Source organism: Colletotrichum destructivum, chromosome 10 (genome assembly GCF_034447905.1).
Source record: "Colletotrichum destructivum chromosome 10, complete sequence".
Lineage (NCBI taxonomy): Eukaryota > Fungi > Ascomycota > Sordariomycetes > Glomerellales > Glomerellaceae > Colletotrichum > Colletotrichum destructivum.
In genome coordinates this window covers 1,920,445-1,939,752 of record NC_085905.1, presented here as the reverse complement: position 1 = coordinate 1,939,752, position 19,308 = coordinate 1,920,445, and the positions used below count along the sequence as shown (strand labels likewise).

Sequence of the window (19,308 nt, the reverse complement as noted above, 5' to 3'; positions counted from 1 at the left end):
TCTGCCGAATTTTCTGTTAGGGTAAAAATATGACATGCCAAGAGGAATGTAGACTGGCAGCAAAGGTTCAGAATCCCTCCACCCAAGACGATGCTTGTCCGAATCAAGCCTATGTGGTTGGTTACCTAGCCAGTGTTAAGCCCCCCTGGCTCGGTCCGGTTCCCCGGCCGGCACCGCGAAGCCCGACGATTGCCGGCCAAGACGCAGGATAGTAGCGCGCCTCAAGCTACAGTCGCCAACAGTGCATGGTGTGTCGTCCCAAAGGATCTTTCTCGTGAGATGGTCAACCGTTCCGCCCATCAAGACGGGTTGACATGGCGCGAAAAGTAGAAAACTGGGTAAATGGAGCCTCATCCCAGCAGTCTGGATTGTTGCCAACTGCAGCTTTAAGAAATACTCTTCTGGGATAGGGGGATGAGTACCATGGTCTTGCTAGAGCTACTGTTAACAAAACCGTCTGCCCTTCACTTAGTCAAGCGCGGGGAATCCGGAGCCGGCCATCCAACCCACACCAGCCAACGATCGCCGAAGCCCTGGACACAGAGCGGTTTCTCGAGTTAGCCCCTCCAATCACGACGCCTCTCGGTGATGCGGTTCAATTTCCCACCGTGAGACGTTGCATCCACCGCGCCGGACAGAACCCGGATTTGTCCAGTCCGCCCGTCGATGAACCAGTCCCCTTTCTCATGTGATCGACTTGGGGATGGCACAGTCTGCAGACTCCGGGGTAAATTGGGGAAGACAAAATTGCGGGGATGGCCCCAAGGTCTCTCTTTTTTGCCAGAGTGAAGCCATGGACGTGCATATGCAGCTGCCAAGCGGGCGGAGAGCAAACAGGTGTGACCACACACACGCATTCGTCGCCATCGTGTTGGGTTAGATGTGGTAATATGGCCTAGACGCGGCGAGTAAGCGAACCGTTAGGATGGATCAGGAGCTTTGTTATAAAAGGCGAAGAGCGCGTCGATCCGGGGGAGAGAGGCTGATCGATTGCTCTCCCCCCAAGACTCCTGTGGTCGCACACCTTTCATCTCTTCCCAGCAGCGACTGACGTACGTTGCGATTGTTGCTTGCCCGTCATGGTCGACCCTACCAAGCAGACCTCCACGGTCGCCGACGAGAAAAGAGACCTCTACAACAACGATGTCACGGAAGACGCGCCCCCCGACGTGGTGGCGGCCGTTGCCGCCCACGAGATCGCCCACGAGGTCGAAGACGGCAATTACTCGCCGTGGACAAAGTCCATGTGGCATCTCTACGGAGTCCTCTTCGTTGCGTACTGCTGTGGTGCGCTCAACGGATATGTGAGCTTCAACCTCCCGGTCGTGATATGTGGATGCTTGAGCTGACGGTGAACCTCACAGGACGGATCTCTCATGGGCTCGCTCAACGGAATGAAGTCGTACCAGCGGACGTTCAACATGTACGTGATGGTGACTTGTTTGCATCGAGCTATGCAACGTGAATTGTGTATGCTAACGCCATGACAGGAAAACCTCGGGCTCATCGACCGGTATAGTGTTCATGATGTAAGTCATAACGATAGACCCATAGTGGGGGGAGGGGGACTCTGATTCCTGACTGGACGGAAATAGGTACAACGTGGGATCAGTTTGCGCCATCGCTTTCACGGGACCTGTCAACGACCTTCTCGGTCGTCGCTGGGGAATGTTCACTGGCGCCGTCTTGATCATCGTGAGTTTGCCTCTACTCTACAACCTCCTCTTGACCTAGACTGACAATCACTCAGGTGGGCACTTGTGTCCAGTAAGAACGATCCTCACCGCACCCCGCAACAACACGATGCTGATATCCATCACAGAGCTACGAGTAATATTGTTCCCCAGTTTCTGGGAGGACGGTTTCTTCTGGGATTTGGGGTGTCCTTCTGCTGTGTTTCTGCGCCTACATACGTGAGCGAGTTGGCGCATCCCAAGGTTCGTGGTATAAGTTAGCTTTCCAGAGAATTGGTCGACTGACAACTGGAACAGTGGAGAGGAACCCTCACTGGACTTTACAACTGCATGTGGTGAGTGCTTCCAGCAGGCCATATCTACAACATGCCACGAGACTAACACCCACTCAGGCCCGTTGGTGCCTTCATCGCGGGATTCGTTGCCTATGGCTCCTCCTTTATCCCCGGCGACGGCGGCTGGCGTGTTCCTGTCTGGTGCCAACTTGTATTGTTTCCCCGCTACCCCGGTTGAGGATTGGCATTCGGCTAACGATGAACAGGCGACATCTGGAATCGTTGTGATCTTTGTCTTTTTCCTGCCCGAGAGTGTACGTGTTTCGACCTCTTTTTCGACCACTTGACATTCCTGCTGATACGTTATAAAAAGCCCCGATGGCTCGTCGCCAACGACAGACACGAGGAGGCCGCCAAGATCCTGACGGCCTTGCACGGGGAGAACGACCCTGACCACCCCATCGTACAACTGCAGATGAAGGAGATGCTGGCCCAGATCTCCAGCGAAGCCAGCGACAAGAGGTGGTGGGACTACCGCGAGTTGTGGAACACCCACTCAGCCCGTAGAAGACTCATCTGCGTCCTGGGCATGGCCATCATGGGACAGGTATTTCTTTTCGGCGATTTGTTACATTCTGCTACGGAATATACTAACGGGAAATCCTCAGGCCTCCGGTAACTCGCTGTCGAGCTACTACCTCGTCACCATGATGAATACTGCCGGCATCGACGAAGAGAAGAAGGTCCTGGCCCTCAACGCCGTCAATAGCATCCTCGGCCTCTTCGGCAGTATCATCGGCGCCCGCCTGACGGACCGTATCGGTCGCCGGCCCCTCCTGATCTACAGCATTCTCTTCTGCTCCGTCACCTTCGCCGTCATGACCGGCACGTCCAAGATGGCGGTTGACGACAAGACCAACACCAACGCTGCCAACGCTACCATCGCCTTCGTTTTCCTCTTCGGTGTCATCTTCTCCCTCGGCTGGACCGCGCAGCAGAGCATGTATATCGCCGAGACGCTGACCACCTCCACCCGCGCCAAGGGCACCGCCGTCGGCAACTTTGCCTCATCGGCCATCTCGCTGGTCCTCGCCTACAGCTCCGGCCCCGCCTTTGAGAAAATCGGCTACTACTTTTACTTGGTATTTGTCTTCTGGTATGTTATCGATCGCTTAACCTCTATTCTTCCAACTGCGAGGGCCGGCGCTGGGCATGCGTGCTAACATTTGTCTTAAGGGATATCATGGAGGCTGTGTTCATATACTTCTTTTTCCCCGAGACCAACCACCGTACTCTCGAGGAGTTGGAGGAGGTCTTCTCTGCGCCGAACCCGGTCAAGAAGAGTTTGGAGCCTCGAAACGCGTCGACTGTGTTGGAGACTATGAAGGTTCCCAATGAGAAGTTCGTGGAGGCTTAGGCTACTGCGATATTTCCGACTGCTTCCCATGATGTCTGTCCGAAACCAGGCAAAACGTGGGAACAAATACGACTCGTAGCTACAACATGCTTACCAGCACTTGGTATCAGCTGTAAAATGCAACATACTAGCCACACCATATAATTATTTTCTGCCATCAAAGATTCATTCAATGCTGAAACTGTGCCCCAAGGAGGCGAGTGTGCGTCAAAGTAGTTTAGGGATCGAAGTTGCCCATGCTACATGGGATCTATGAACCAAAATACCATGTTAGGTCTCCCAAGGAAGCAAACATACGAAGAAGCCATCTCTTTCGTCGTTCAAATGAGACCCATTGACTTGTTTTTGCCAGCCGAGGTTGACTGGCAACAACGAGTTATCCGCCGCTAACTCTCAACAACGCTATACTGAACCATACCATTTGATAATGACAGCTACCTATTGGAAACAGCATCGAAACCGAGATCAGACCTTTTCTGGTATTTTTAATAGTGGTGAGAATTGATAGCAAGCACAGCTTAGACTGTTTCGCTGATACGAGACAGTCGGATAGTGAACACATCTATTTCCCCGCGAAGCATCTCCAACTAGATCCGCTTTTCCGTCTGCAGATCCCCCAGATTCTCGGATATCAGAAGTGTGTCTATCCCTGTCCAAACCCCCGGACAAACAAATTGAGGGCGGAAAAGACCTGAGCCCGCTCATAATCCTGTAAAGCGCGACGGATTACTGTCCACGAGAGGTGTGCTACTGATTGACTGCCGAATGCAAGCCGCGCAAACATCCCATCTCCTCATCTGATTTAATCACCATTTACAGAAGTTAAAGCAACCATCAACCCCCATCGAAACTCTTCTTTGGCATTTGGACAAACCATCAGATTCACGGCGAGGACAAGCCAGAAGAAACCATGCCTCAACGAGGTTTTATCCGGGACATCGTCATCACGCCAGTGGCGTTCCATGACATGCCGTTGCTGAATAGCGTCGGTGTTCACGAACCGTTCGCCCTCCGCAGCATCATCGAGGTCGTCACGGATGACGGATACGGGCTAGGCGAGTCCTACGGCGACTCAACTCATCTCGGTCGTCTGCAACTGGCCGCCGATCGCATCAAGGGTCTCTCGGTATACAACACGAACTCAATCTACCAGATCTGTGTCGACTCCCTTGTAGGCGACTCCAGCACGGGCGGCGACGGCATGGCCGGCATGGTGACTACAGCATCTGTTGTTGATAAAGTCTTCTCTCCCTTCGAGGTCGCATGCCTCGACATCCAGGGCAAATTGGCGGGTGTCCCCGTGAGCGACCTCCTCGGCGGCCGCGTCAGAGACAACGTCCAGTACTCTGCATACCTGTTTTACAAGTGGGCAGGCCACCCCGGAGAGGCGGATGACGAGTACGGCGCGGCGTTGGACCCCGCTGGCATCGTAAAGCAAGCCCGGAAGATTATAGACGAATACGGCTTCAAGGCCATCAAACTCAAAGGAGGCGTCTATCCTCCTGCAGAGGAGGTCAAGGCCATCAAGGCACTGCACGCGGCGTTTCCCGGCGTGCCGTTGAGGCTGGATCCCAATGCCGCATGGACGGTCGAAACCTCAAAGTGGGTGGCCAAGGAGCTGGAGGGCATAGTCGAGTACCTGGAAGACCCGGCGCCGGAAATCGAGGGCATGGCCGCTGTGGCCAAGGAGGCCTCGATGCCGCTGGCGACGAACATGGCCGTCGTCGCCTTCTCCCACCTCCCGCCTTCCATCCTGCAGGACGCCGTCCAGGTGATCCTCTCCGACCATCACTTCTGGGGCGGCCTGCGCAAGTCCCAGACGCTGGCCGGCATCTGCGCGACCTGGGGCATGAGGCTCTCGATGCACTCCAACAGCCACTTGGGCATCTCGCTCGCTGCCATGACGCACCTGGCGTCGGCGACGCCCAACCTGGACTACGCTTGCGATACCCACTGGCCGTGGAAGCGCCGCGACGAGGATGTCGTCGTCGAAGGGGCCTTGAAATGGGCCGACGGCGGCCTCAATGTTCCGACTGCCCCTGGCCTGGGAGTTGAGCTCGACAGGGAGAAGTTGGCGCGTCTGCATCAACAGTACCTGGACTGCGGGTTGCGGAAACGGGACGACACTACCTATATGAAGAGGTTTCAGCCAGACTTTTCAGCCAAGATTCCCAAATGGTGAGGCGAGATGTCAAGTCTGCTTGTAATATGCAATATGCACAGGCGTCTTGGGGATGTCTCCAATTGACAATGTTCACACAATCCATAGTCTCAATTGCAAATGCGTGAGACTGTTCTTATCATTAGGCTGTCTGACTATCGAACCCAATACACGTATTCCCTTCATTTTCAACGTTGAGTTCTTTTAGCAGTATTGCCTATCAATCTCATTGCACATAGAGCATTCATAGAAACTAACGAGTCATCACAATCTTTGAGATTGAGGTGTCCGTATAATGCCTTTGTACTGAATTATTAATAGTGTGTATATTGGAAAAGTTTCCATTTTCACGAGAGTATTCCTGGACCATTCCTCGAGGAACCGCGCAGACTGAAATTTGGTTACCCGGCTCATCTATGCGGATTTCGGCTTTTCATGCAAGAGGTTACGACAATTTCGTGATCCATCTGAAAATGGGACAAGTGTCTATTTTGTGTTTGTTGCTTTAAACATCTAGGCTGAAATGGAAAACTAGTCCGTCTGGCCGTAACTCAGGTCCAGCATAGAAAGAGGGGCGATTAAGCTCTGCGACCGATATTATTACCCTACAACCGAAGACTGCAATCTCAGGAAATCTGAGCAGCGCACTATGGTTGTCGAGGCGTGACATATGGCCTCCTTTAACCTTGTCGGGGGGCTCTAGAGAGGGAGCAGGGGGCCAAAAACTATAGCTGCCATCTTCTTGAGATCCTTCCAGCATGCCGCCTTTTAACTTGCAGGCTGGGCTCAATGATGTCAGATAACGCTACCTTTTCAATAGACTGATAGGCAACTTACCGGCTCACTGTCCAACTCGGGCTTTCGTTTTCTTAATCCGTGATGCATTTTGCCGGTCCTAACGTCATTTTCATGATCGATAGAAAGCGTAGTCGAGCCACTCATGCATGTCCACCGTATTCAAGTCCACCTCTGGGATGTCCATATCCGACAGAACTTCATGAAGCTTTTCGAGCCCACTGTGCTGCCTCTCTTCCCATACATCCAACCGACGCCGACGCCTTGTGACTTGCGCTCGGCGAAGGGGATCCTTCTGGTTGTACCGTAACAGCCTGTCGAGGAGGCCGTTCAATAAAGAGAACGCAACGCAAGCCAGCCACCCCTTTGCCGTGATCGAGTTGGGGAGGAGAGTGTCGCCTGTCGTGATGCCGCTGCGCAGCCTCAACTCGGTGACGGCGTCGGGCCATGTGTGATTGGCATTGTTGTTCATCACCGCGACAAATAAGAGGGGAACCGGTATGTAACAAATTGGAGGTGGTTAAGAAAGCAAACAAATCGAATACTGCCGACACCACACCAAAAGCAAGCAAAGTTCTGTTACCGGCGCCCACGAAGAAATGTGGTTAATGTACAGTGTTTTGATATACGTCGTAGGCGATGAATCGGAATGGTCGGGCGGATCAGTCCGACCACGTAAATCCTATGCAGGGTCACATGAGGACATCAAAGACGTTTGACGGTGAAGATTAACTTTGATCCGATGCAATTACAAAGTCAAAAATGCTCAGAGTACTTCAAGGAGAGGGCAGCCCCCCCGAAGCTTTGATGTTTTCATCTGATAATGTTGACCGATGGCTCTTCGGCGTCTCGAGAGGCGCCCATAGCTGGTACGACAACGACTAGGCCGGGAAATCAATCTCTTCTGTTGAAATTCGCGTTTTGTTCTGCTGCCGACTGTGGAGAGTCTTGCCCATGAAGTTGGAAAGCCCTGGTTGCTGGTTGAGTCAGGGAGAGATTTTCTTGAGCCTTTGAAAGCCGACCCTTCGCTACGAGCTCTTGTGACATGGCAGTGTAAGAACACGTCATAGCATCACGGGTCTGTTGCAGTATCGCCTTACGCCCCCTTTTGCAAAAGCATCAGTAGCAGCAATGATGAAAACGGACCTGTTGGCAGGAGTGCACGTCACAAGATTCATCCATGAAGCATCAATAGACGAGAGAGTATCATGCAGTCTAACGAGATTGAATTGAGTACAACCTAGAACCACTGGTGGGAACGCGTTCATGCAGAGTAATAATATCCAGGGCAATAAAAAAGGCCAGTCACACTCATTTCCTCATGGCATTCACACTCTCTTCCACTCCAGGCAGAACTCCTTGCTCGGGACTCCCCCACCAACAAGGCGATTAAACTCCGCTTGGGCACCGGGCTGTCCAGGCTGCAGCTTCAATCTGAATGGCCACTTCTCGATCACGGTGTGCTCATCCTTCATCGCGGCCCCGACGATCCGAGGCGCCTCGGATAATTTGAACATTAGAGGAAACCTGGAAACACAGTGAGCTTCATCACGAGAACGAGACCGGCAGACAGCCTACTCACCGGGAAAAGACGACACCATGGTTCGCGAGGCAGTCCTGAGCGGCCAGGATCTTGAAGATGACGGGATCTTTGGGTTCTAGCTGTCTGTTTGTGAGAGACAGGTATCGAAGGGTTCGCATCCATGTTGCGCCTCCTGGAATCATGCCAGAGAATCTTTCCAAATCGGTGAGGTTCTCTTCCACAGCATTCATGACCAGGGTGATCACCGTCGCGTGACGGTTGACAGTAGGGCTCTGGAGCAGAGGAACCATGCAGCCGAGCGTGCGATGGATCCCTAGGTAGCCTGTGTCTGAGATGTTGGAGACCTACGCGTGATGAATCAGTTCGTGGTATTCAGCAGCAGTATATCCCACTTTTTGCTTACCTCGATTCGGGTGTATGATCCGGCTTCAAGGTGACCAGGGACATCAGAAGCGTCCATCTGGAACAGTTGAAATGAGGCCTGTAAACCCGGGAGCCTTCCGAGAAAGACAAAAAGAAGGGCTTGGGTGTGAACAAAGAGTTTGCCATAGATATCATCCGATGCAGGTCCATTCGAGGTCTCCTGGACTTCCTTCGAAAACCAACCATGGAGGGGGTCGGCGTCGTCCTTCATCGGCCAGCTCTCTGCGTCCTGAAACATAGTACTTGTCCGGCGTGTCAGTAATGGTATCCGTTGCACTTGTGGAAGTGGATGCGGCCGGTCTATCACTCACGGATTGGGCTGCTGGAAGTCGACCTGCGAAGCTCCAAACGGAAGCAGAAGTCCGTCTTCACGAAAGCGAACCATTGCAACCCGATGAGAAGGGGTTTGAAACCAGAGATGGCGATTACGGAAGTCCATCCGATCCTCGGCAAGAGTGGTGCGAAGTGTTCTTGCCTGCTCCATCGTCAGATCCTTTGGCTTGTCCGTGAAGGCCAGGAGAGCATCCCAAGCGGACTTCTGCAGCACGAGCCTCACGGAACGCTGGCCGTATGTCCAAGTCTTTGCCAGGAGCTTGTCAGTAGACTTTCCCGTTAGCTTGTGGCAGACTTCCTCGATCAAGGGACGGATCCGCTGTTGGAGAATGTCGAGGTCAGACTTGCGTAGGAAAGCGGAGTACCAGACGTGAATAATGCAGTCGGCAGAGGCGTCGAAATCTTCGATCACCAGGGCAATGAGAAGTAAAATGGCATTTCATGCCACAATGTCAAGATCGCGGTCGTTCATAGTCACCTCGACCGTCTGAGTATAGCTTTCGGGGAGCTGGGCAATGGTTTTAATGACATTTCGAAGGTCTCCTGAAGCTGTCCGCGACGACTCAGTTTGTGTTCAACGTTTGATGAAATGACAGAACATTTACCGGCAAACAAGAGGCGCAACTTTTCGCCAGAAGCTTCGCCTTCGTTGGCTACGAGCTGAAGAACGTCGATGGCGGGAATGTTGCCCCAGAGGTACTTTCTGCCTCCGTACGACACCTGCTGAGGTCCATCACCGACAAAGGCTGTTGTTCGATTTTTGAGGACCCAATCGGGCTGCCAAGTTTTAGCTCTCAACGAGGATTTACAATTGCGTTTGCGGGTAGCCTTGTGGCTCTTTTGGCATTCGGAGTTATAGTACTGCATGTATCTCAATCAGTAAAGGAAGACACGTGTCAACGCCGGAGGATTGGTCGTATATCACCCACCACCACAAGAAAGCATTTGCTGCAAGCGATTTTGCTGACCTTCTTGTAATTCGTCTTTTCAGGTTCCAGATTGGCGCAGAGGGGCTGAATAGTCATCCTGCCGTTGCTGTTTGTCTTTGGGGGTGGAGAGGGAAGTGAGTGAGTGTAAAAAGGAGTGAAGTCACCATATATATATATGTTAGTTCAGGAGGGCTTGTGAGTCGGACAGTCATGTACCCCAGATTCTACCAGATTCTCCATGCTCCTTTCCAGTTCGTAGAACAAAGACACAGTGACCATTAAGTGTTGACAATGAGTTGCATCTGTTTCTTTCTAAGACTGCATTAAAATCATTCAAAGTCAAAGGAATTGATAGAGACATTGGTTGACTGAAGAATCAACATCAACAGGAGCCAGCAACACGAGCAAATACCCCCTAGTCATATGTCTTTCTTTGTTAATCTATAAACAGTTCCTGCCATATTTGTACAGCAAGCTGAAGTTTGCACTAAAGGAACGTGACAAAAGATTCCTTGGCTATTTTCTCTAAATGAAAGAAAGTTCTACTACCTTGTTCACTCTGTACATTTGTAAAGGTACTCATAAGTCAGGACTGTCTGTCGATTGTTCTGAAGTTTTGGAGAGTATTCTAGGTTCTATTCTTAAAGCCCTATTTAGCAAGCTTCTGTGGACAACAAGGATAAATCTATTGAGGAATCAACATGCGTAGACCACTGTTAACACGTAACACAAGGTCTGCTTTGCTCTTCTGGCACTAAGCTACGCAGCTGTGCAAAATATACAGTATATTTTAGGACATGCATTTAATATAACTTACTGTAGAATCGTAAATTGTTTCTTAATAGAGTAGATGCAATCTAACTATAGAGTCATTGAAGATAGCAGTTGCTGCAGTCTACTGTCAACCCTGGAAGTCGGCGCACCCAAATTTGCATATGTTAAACTCCTTCTTTTCTTCGCTAGATCTTAACAGGTACCTATAAGCTCTATTTGTAGCTATGTAAGATAGATTGTTACCTAAATAACAAACAATGAAGCAATCCGCCAACCATATGAGTTGGCAACAATCCGAGGAGGTTGTATTTCCGGTGGATTGGGCTAAAACATATTGATAGGATCTCTCTCCTTTTTCATCTTGTTTTTTCAGGCTTATAAACATGAACGTCTCCAAAGCAACGAATTTAAAACAGCTTTCTTTTCTTTTTTTTGACATTCGTATCGAGGACACCTTCTTGACACGTAGTTTCTGTCACCCTTACACATTGCGACTTTGTTCGAGGACTCTCGCCGTGTCCCGCTCGAGGCCGGAATGTCCAGCTATGAGAAACACAACCTTAAAGGGCATGCCGAATTCTCTCGACACATGACGGAGTGGCAGAAGTGGACAATTTGAGCCACTTGAATCACATTTTCAGTGCCTGAAATCCGTTAACGAGACACCATTCAACCAATGAAACCTCCCTTTCGTGAGCTCAAGACCGAGACAGCAGTAGTTCTGCCAGAAATGCGAAATCCGCGAAGTTGCAAGACGAGAAAAAACACCGGAGAATGAAAACACTCCGCTCAACGCTTCCCGACAACTCATAGTAGTGGGTGCAAAGTTAGGCCAAGTAACCAACTAGGGTTTCGGTGTCACGCTTCAGGAAGCAGACGAAATCTTTTTCAAGTCATTCGGGATTCGCACGACTTAAATCAGAAACGATACGGACGTCAATTATTAAAACGTGGCGAAACTCCTTCCTCCGACAGCAAAGGGGAAACTGGAAGAGGCGCCTCCTTGGCTCAAAAAGGCTTATCGACCTGTATGAGCCGCGACAAGCTTAAATAGATGGCCATGACAATCGATGGGGAGTCATTAGCCTGTATTTTAATGCTCTTCACGATGAAATCAACCCCAAAAACATCTCGATGGCAACTGAGATCGTATTCTGCAATTACGAAGTACACCAACTTTTTGATCTGTCCGCTAACCCTATCACTGCTTTTCCGTCACATTGCCAGCTGCCCTGACTCAACCCCCAGTAACGAAAGGCGGATAAAAGCAGCGGCAGAATACAACTTTTGGCAGGCTTCTCAAGTCAAGAGCCTGTTGAGAGATAGATAGCAACAATGACAGATAAGCACGCGAACCCATACTCCACAAACCAAGGCTGCCTGAACAATCCCACCGCTGAAGACATCCGTCTCCCGCAAGTGACCGTTCATTCATGTTACAGCGCTTACTTGGAGACACCGATGCAGGAGAAGTTCTTCTTGAACGAGTCGGCCTCGAGGGCGAAGAGACCGCCGTGGTCCAGAAGGGTGGCGGGGTTCCAGATCTCGGGCTCGAGGCGGCCGAGAAGGCCAGTGTAGCTGGTGAGGCCCTGGGGCTCGGTGACGCCCCACGGGTTGCGGAGGACAATGTACTGCTTGTCGCCGATGACGCAGTAGCCCAGGACGGAGTAGGCGTGGTTGGCGACGAGGTTGGCGCCGTGGTACTCGCGGCCGGTGGCGTAGGTGTAGGCCGTCATGGGGTTGATGGTCTTGTTGTTGACGCTGTTGGAGCGGACCAGGCCCAGGATGGTGTGGGCGGAGTGGTTGTCGCACATGTAGTAGTGAGGCGTGCGGCCGTTGATCTGGGCCATGGCCTTGATGGGGTCACCGCAGTGCGTCTGGGTGATGTCGGGCTGCTCCGAGTTGGACTGGGTGATCCACTTGGCAAAGGCCTTCTCGTACAGCGAGGGCCAGATGTCGGCGCCGTCGCTGGAGCGGCAGTAGAGGGGCTCGTTATCCGAGTTGTTGATGGGGATCTCGTAGTTGACGTCGACCGTCTCGGTCTTGCTGTTCTGCTTGCCGCCCTTGTCGTGGAACTTGACGGACAGGAAGCGCTTCTTCTCGTTGCTGTGGGTGTGGACGCGGGTGGCGCGGTTGATGGCGCAGGGGTCGGCCCAGAAGACGGAGAAGAGGGCGGCGACGAACCAACTGTTGCTGGAGCAGCCCTGGGTAGGGTCGTCAAACTGGCGGTTGGTCTCGCGGCGGTCACCGATCTGGAACATGGTGATGTCCGAGATCAGGCGCTTGTTGACGCTCTGGAAGAAGTAGTCGTACATGTCGCGCCAAGAGGCGTTGGGTGGCTGCCAGCGGCCCTTCTGCATCCTGAAGGGAGTGACGAGCTCGTTGATGGACATGGTGACCTCCCGGTTGGAGACGGTCTTGCCGAGGTCGTGGGCATGGAGAACCAGGCGAAGCTTGCCGTTCTGCATGCGGGCAACCTTGACTCTGGTGTCCTTGAGGTCCTTGAGGCCGACCTTCTCGAGGTCATCGAGCCGGCGGACACCGGAGAAGTCGGGGGTCATCAGGTCCCGCTCGTTGAGGATCTTCATTTCCTTCTCATCGTACATCTCGGCCTTCCTCTCCTTCTCGTTCAGCTTCATACCAGCGAAGAGGACGGAGTGGTGGCGCATGTCAAACAGCTCGTCGTAGTCGGTCTGCAAGACGTTCTGCAGGATCTGGGCAGCGGCCATGGAGTGGCGGTCAATCTTGCGGCCAATGAGAGCCTCAGCAAGGGCGAAGGGGTTGACGGCACCGACGCAGGGGTTCTTGGGGGGAGAATCGGGGCGAGGACCGTCCTTGCTAAAGTCGTGGTCCTTGCTCATGTCAACGAGATCCTCGTAGTCGTCCATGGTGCTCTGGGACGAGGAGCCGGGCTGGCTCTCAATCTTGTGGCCAAGAATAGCCTCGACAAGGGCAATGACGTTGCTGTCCCTCTCAGAGCTACGAATATCGCCCATTTTGAATTTAAAAGTTAAGTAAAGTATGTTGTAATGAGTTGAAAAGATGTTGTGCTTTTGTTGTGAGTGATGAGAACTTTTGGCCTTTGACTGAGAACCTGCTGCTTTTTGAATTCAAGTTCTCACTCTGAGGGCAATTTCACTGGGTCTTTATACCTTTTGATCTGTCGAGTAAGTAATCATGCTTCCTTTAGCTTCTCTTGAAACTTCGGCTTTGCAAGGCGTAATCTGAAGAACGGAAGCCTCAACTCAAACGATTTCCAAATGTTATGTGTCTTGGCTATCGGTGCGAAGGTTTTGCATACTCGGCTGCGGGGAAACGACAAGACCGTATCGGAACCTCAGGGTAATAGCGTTGACCTTTGAAGTCGGAGATTTCTGCCGCAAGACACGTCTGTGATGGCCACAGAGTCGGAAACATGTCCCAACGCGAACGAACGATTGGCCTGGGTGTTGAGAAACATCGCCAATGGCACATTTGCCCGAGTTTCATCTTCACATGTGAAGATGCCAGCCTCAGATGCTGAAGCAGACTTGACTTGGCGCTAGACGAAGTCAAAGGCTCGCGAAGATTCGTGCCCAATGTCCGTGAGGGGCGATCTTAGCATGATCTAGACAGCTGTAGAACGTCGTATTGTAGGTTTCGATGAAACTGTGATAGGAGCACTCGTGCAGGATGCCGTGAGGGGTTTCGTGTTGGGACACGACCTCAAGAGGATGTTCCTAGCGTGGACGTGGAGCTATCATGAGGCTGAGATGCAGTCCCAACAAACTCAAGGCTGCAGATACAAAGCCTGATCCGATGCAGGGATCTCTCGGCGGCGGCAACATCGGAAGAAGCTGGGGAAGTGTCCCGGTTTGAGGTGACAACCGAGCTAGACTCCAATGGTCAGAAAAGGCCTAGGTCTATGACATGAAGGTGTGTGCCACTGCTGCTCCGACGAACAGCAAACTTCGAGACCACGTGGCATCGGAGGCTTGTGGAGCCTTGCTCTTGCTCCCCATGTCTTAACATTGTACACATCAGCAGGATACCGTTGCTAGTTAGCATTCGAGTCCCCTCATTCTTGCATTGAATCTCCAAATTTGTTTACTTTCTTCTCCACCTCTTGCAGCCTTCTTCTTACGGAACAGTAACATCAACCTTACGACCTTTAATAAGCTTCATGTGGGATTTACTACATATGGATCAACAAAACAGCCGACGGAAAGCGAGCACCGGATCAATGCAGCCACGGCGCTTTGGAGCTCCCAAATGTCCATGCAGACCTTAGCTTCCAAGGTTGCAGCGAAGGTTGCGGGTTACTGGATGAGGCGCGCGGGGTTGAAGTTTAAGGGCGGCGGAGTAGCTATGCGTGGCATCCAAATGCCCTCCTGAAATTGTATTGCATGCCGTTTCCAGCCAAAGATGCGGTCTGAGAAGCTGTGATCTGAGCAGGCAATGATGACGATGGCATTTTCCCCGGCTTTTCGGCACGTAGCTTCAATCACTGATCAGTGGAGAGCATCTACATGACTCCCTCAGAATATGCTTTACCAAAGTAGATCTAAAAGTAGCTGGAGAGTCGATTGCCTAGTGCTTGGTCCCCGAAATCCCATCTCACGCACAGAAGCCAGACCGATCCCGAGCACTGCCACTGCACCACCAGCAGCATTGGGCAGTGAGCGGCTAAACGAACGAATTGGTGCATTGAATGACCGTCCGCCGGGGGGATCTGTAGGGTTTATCGCACGGGCCGGAAAACTGCCCAAGTTCATAGCTCCTTTGGTGGTAAGAGTATGGACGGTGTCTCAAGAGGATGTCGGGCCGGGCGGGGCGAGCGGCCCGAGCCCGATAGGGCGGCGGCCCCCCCCGCCCGGCCATAAGTGGGTTTTGAGTGGGGAGGATTGCCGCCCAACCACCGGCCGAAAGATCCGAGGAGCACGGGAGGGATCAGGCTGCTTCTTCCTGGGCAAATGCTGATTTGCTCTTCTCCTCCGACTACTTGCATACGAAAGGAAGAGTGTTCAGTCAGACATTCGCGTACGGCTCATTCTCGGGCAGCCAAGCTGAAACTAGCCAACGTCAAAGCAGCATTTCTGCCTTTTGCTGCGGGCTGAGGTAGTGTGCGTGGCCTGCAGCGCAGCCTCAAGCAGCAGCCCCGCTTCGGATTTCATTTAGCATTTTGAAAAGCAAAACAACCGAGACAAAGTTCTCGAAAGCAAAGCCCATCTTTGGAGACGTATTTTGTTCAGGCTCGGTGTACCACAAGCCTGGATCGGGGTTTCAGACCCATGCTCCCAGCCGTCCTGGCGCGATCTAGACCACTGCCACGGAAATGCGGCAAGACACCATCGGAGTATCAACAATGCCTGCATCTTTTTGTGCCTTGCTATGCCAAATTCTTATCCTAAATTTCATAAAACATGTCCTTTATGTATCGAGAACGTCTCGAGGTTCTTCATTTGTTCCTCCGTCTCTGTCATTGACAGCAGGCTGTCAAACGCTTAGTAAACAAAACAAAATAGCCAGAGCGAAGACTCTATTCATTCTAGTGACGAAATGATACTTTCGTCCGAGTTTACGGAATCTTGGGCTTTTAGAAATCCTTCAGTGCATCAAGCCAAGGTGACATCAGATATCAATGGCCATAGCTGACAGCTGGACTTTCTGACCGGAATAACATCCAAGACAACGCCGAAATGATGTCTTTTAAATTGGATTGGAAATTTCATTTGTCACTGACGAGTATTCCTCTTTTCTCATGACACTATCACTGCATACTGGCACCGATTGTCAACAACGCCGGATGCGCAGGGCCGCCTGGGCATGAGATTGGATTTGTTGAGAGATCAGGGGCATAGAAGGCGATAAGATTCAGTTTTCTCATGAGACTCGGTTATCTTTTTCAGCAAGATGGTACACTTGGACTTCGACCATTGATCCAGGCCATATTCAGCCCGCCAGTCGTCCTCTCGGACATTGATGATTTTGCCTTGTCCACATAATATTGGTTCAACAGTTATGGCTTGTATTACAGACATTGGAATAGATCCTTCGTGTTCTTGTCAAATTACTCGGGAATAAGGTGCCGATCTTACCTGCAATTTTCAACCGCGGCCGCTGTTGTCACAGAGGCAATCACTCAGACAATTTCACACAAGACCACGCACAGTTTCCATTGCCGCAAGAAAAAGCCAATGTAAACATCACTTATTAGAATGCCAAGATTTTCCCTGTTACAATGCGCGAAGGCTTCTGTCTTTGCTGTCTTGTCCTCGTCGATTATTGAAGGTGTCTGGGGATGCCTTGAGAAACAGCTTGTTTACAAAGTCGGTGTTCGGATAATTACAGCATCGTTCCATCAGGTAGATGGAATTGATGAGCGGCACCAAATGCAGTATGTTCATTTAGAAAGTAACCGCTACGTTACTTAGAGCATAAATATTTCAAAGACTTATTCGACTGTCTTTCAACTCACCAATGAGGTCGATAAGCTCGGAGGTAATCTGCCTGTGCAGGCTAATACGATAACCACCCATGTTCTATTAGTTATGGGAATTTTCGAACTGCGGTCCTGTGATGATCTGATCAGCTGGCCAAAACTCGAATTTAACTCACAATCTATTGTCACTTTCTACTGAGCACCGCTCTTCTGGTATCCGCGACCATCGGTGAAATCGACAAAAACAATAGAGGTGGTAAAATTCAGTTGACAGCATTCTTCCCTCAATTCAAGCCAAGTTTCCAATGCACTAAGAATCAACCATCTAATCTTTTATTACGATATATGAGCCCTCTTGAAGCCCTAAAATTCCCAAAGTTCCCATTGCTATTTTCAAGTTGGTAGGAAACGGAATAACCGATTCCATGTGGATCGGTGTCACTCAAAGACAGTGAGTGTGGGAGTTCATGATCAGATGGGTAGCATTTAAGCAACAGCGAAAGTCTTATATTGAGAGATTCCTATCAGTATAATGGTTTGCTAATGCCGATTCCAACTTTTAATAACAAAGACATGCAGAGTGGCAGTTGACCGTGAGAGGTTGCTCCGACCTATTCGATCTGTCCCACGTTCTGCCTTCTTAGAGAGAATTTGCGCCTCTGGATAGCCTTGAACAATGGGCAGCAGGATGCCACCATATTAAATGTCCCGGTCCGGTCCGAATCTCGGTCCGAGACATAGACAAATTCAATTTGTATTTAAAAACTCTTCTTTCGCCATGATTCCATTTGTAGACATGCATACATATCTGATTTTTTTGATTTCTTCCTTCAAGTTTTGCTGTAAAAGCATGTACGCCAATCTAAAGCTCTAGAGTCACCAGTCATCTTTAAAATCTGACTCAATTGATCTTTGCAGAATAGCGCATTCATTGATTGTCTGCAATATGATTCGGGTATGTGTAAGTGACGACTAGGAGCGTCTTGACAGTATGGTTTACTTTGTTCCTGCTAGGTTCTCTGTGCGTTTTGTTGCTGCAATAAAACTGCAAAGGCCTGCCACCAGACTTATTGGCCCCAAAAATATCAACACAAAGATGTTTCGCCCATTCATGATGACGCTGAAGCCAACATTAGATGGTCGAAATCCGAGATCTGCGTTCCTGGCCAATGGCATGTTGCAATGTGTGACAACGATGGCGATATGACACAAGAGATTCTAATATCTTGAGTCCTCTGGAAAGAATGCAAGCACGGGACTCAGTGCTTCTCGATAAAGGTACCGCTCCCTCTCCTTGGCCATTTCCTCCTCCAGGGAGGCTTCATCATCCTCGTCCATGGTCTCAGGATCCATCGAGACGAGTCGGTATCTGATTTCCCGATTGGTGCGGTAGTAGAAACACACTGCTTCCGCTGCGGTGGCCACAAGCCTTCCTCCACACAGGAGTGCTGCAAGCACCGATAACGCAAAGCTTGCCTGCGCGACCCGACACGCCGTGGCAATATCCCTCTGACAGTATCGCGACAAGTACCAAGGGTGAGGACTCGGATGCTTGGGGTCTGAGAAATCGCCGGATGCCTGATACACGAGCGTTTGAATCCAAAAGAATGTAAGGATGATGTCGTATATCATCGAGAAAGTTCGAGACATCTGTCCCAGTATCGTCATAATGACGCGGGCTATCAGAATAGTCAATGACAGCAACCCAACGGCAAGGGCGCCATCGGTGAGTCTGAAAGAGAAAAGGTTAGCTGCTATCAGTTTCGTGATTCGGGGACACTACGCAACGAGGGGCTTTACTGTTGCGACCAAATCAGCGGAATTTCTGGCGGTTCTTCATAGTTAGCGTAAAAGTACACCCGGTGGTTTGGGTTAGAGTTCCAGCCCTCAACGCCGCCCTTCTCCCAGAGCATCTCTCGGTAATGTCTAGAGGACGCCAATCCGAAGAGACTGACAGCCACTAGAGAGATGCAGAAATCGCCTACGAGCAGTAGGCTGTTAACGATCTTGGACTCCATAACGAAGAAGGGAAGAACTTGGGCCTGGCAATTTCCAAGCGGCAGTCATTCGTGCGCGTTTATTTTCTCTTAATTATCCTACGACTCTGCATTTGGGATTTATGGCTACCTGCCCGCTGGTGACACCCTGATAGGTGTGGAGATTTGAAGCACGAAACCTGCTCATATTGCCGCACCAGACGCGGTGATTTGACGGCTACAAGGCTGAACAAAATAAGGACTTACGTTCTCATCGGTCGACACTGAGAGGATAGAATAGGCCTGGTCCCATTCACCCATGCATGGACCGGTCCGTGGCGCCCTTGACGATGCGTTAGGCATGGCATGGCGTGTGTGCACCCACTTCGGCGATTACCTGGAACTAGTGAACGTCGCGCGGTAAAGAGGGACTAGTAAAACACCCATGTGCTCATCATTTCATTGGTGAGATATATTGTGTTAGATGGATGGGGCCTCAATTATCCTTAACACTCCTAGTCTTGGTGCTAGAATGAGTCGATTGTGGCTTTACAATACCAGGCCTGG

General features: G+C 51.0%; 6 protein-coding genes across 6 annotated transcripts; 2 read left to right on the top strand and 4 right to left on the bottom strand.

The window, feature by feature from the left end:
* Positions 1-995: 995 nt before the first annotated feature.
* CDEST_14875 (Putative major facilitator, sugar transporter, major facilitator superfamily) lies at positions 996-3,521 on the top strand. Its single transcript, XM_062931031.1, has 12 exons — positions 996-1,304; positions 1,365-1,423; positions 1,491-1,529; positions 1,596-1,695; positions 1,751-1,767; positions 1,823-1,937; positions 1,992-2,029; positions 2,087-2,180; positions 2,236-2,283; positions 2,343-2,576; positions 2,638-3,125; positions 3,206-3,521. Exons 1-12 carry the CDS (start codon positions 1,080-1,082, stop codon positions 3,384-3,386), a joined length of 1,638 nt encoding a protein of 545 aa, XP_062787082.1. The 5' UTR covers positions 996-1,079; the 3' UTR covers positions 3,387-3,521.
* A 696-nt stretch (positions 3,522-4,217) lies between these two features.
* CDEST_14874 (Putative mandelate racemase/muconate lactonizing enzyme, enolase-like protein) lies at positions 4,218-5,782 on the top strand. The gene has a single exon (XM_062931030.1). The coding sequence runs from the start codon at positions 4,297-4,299 to the stop codon at positions 5,566-5,568; it is 1,272 nt and encodes a 423-aa protein (XP_062787081.1). The 5' UTR covers positions 4,218-4,296; the 3' UTR covers positions 5,569-5,782.
* Positions 5,783-6,454: 672 nt separating this feature from the next.
* On the bottom strand, positions 6,455-6,814 carry CDEST_14873 (uncharacterized protein; the record flags this gene model as incomplete). Its single annotated transcript, XM_062931029.1, has 1 exon — positions 6,455-6,814. The coding sequence occupies one exon, from the start codon at positions 6,812-6,814 to the stop codon at positions 6,455-6,457; it is 360 nt and encodes a 119-aa protein (XP_062787080.1).
* Positions 6,815-7,670: 856 nt separating this feature from the next.
* On the bottom strand, positions 7,671-9,508 carry CDEST_14872 (uncharacterized protein; the record flags this gene model as incomplete). Its single annotated transcript, XM_062931028.1, has 6 exons — positions 7,671-7,869; positions 7,925-8,229; positions 8,289-8,550; positions 8,620-9,043; positions 9,247-9,387; positions 9,451-9,508. The coding sequence occupies 6 exons, from the start codon at positions 9,506-9,508 to the stop codon at positions 7,671-7,673; spliced, it is 1,389 nt and encodes a 462-aa protein (XP_062787079.1).
* Positions 9,509-11,522: 2,014 nt separating this feature from the next.
* On the bottom strand, positions 11,523-13,437 carry CDEST_14871 (Putative peptidase C2, calpain, catalytic domain, papain-like cysteine peptidase superfamily). The gene has a single exon (XM_062931027.1). The coding sequence runs from the start codon at positions 13,338-13,340 to the stop codon at positions 11,790-11,792; it is 1,551 nt and encodes a 516-aa protein (XP_062787078.1). The 5' UTR covers positions 13,341-13,437; the 3' UTR covers positions 11,523-11,789.
* Positions 13,438-17,576: 4,139 nt separating this feature from the next.
* Positions 17,577-18,839, bottom strand: CDEST_14870 (uncharacterized protein). The gene is made up of 2 exons (XM_062931026.1): positions 18,566-18,839; positions 17,577-18,497 (listed from the first exon to the last, which is right to left on the bottom strand). Exons 1-2 carry the CDS (start codon positions 18,781-18,783, stop codon positions 17,984-17,986), a joined length of 732 nt encoding a protein of 243 aa, XP_062787077.1. The 5' UTR covers positions 18,784-18,839; the 3' UTR covers positions 17,577-17,983.
* Between the last annotated feature and the right edge of the window lie 469 nt (positions 18,840-19,308).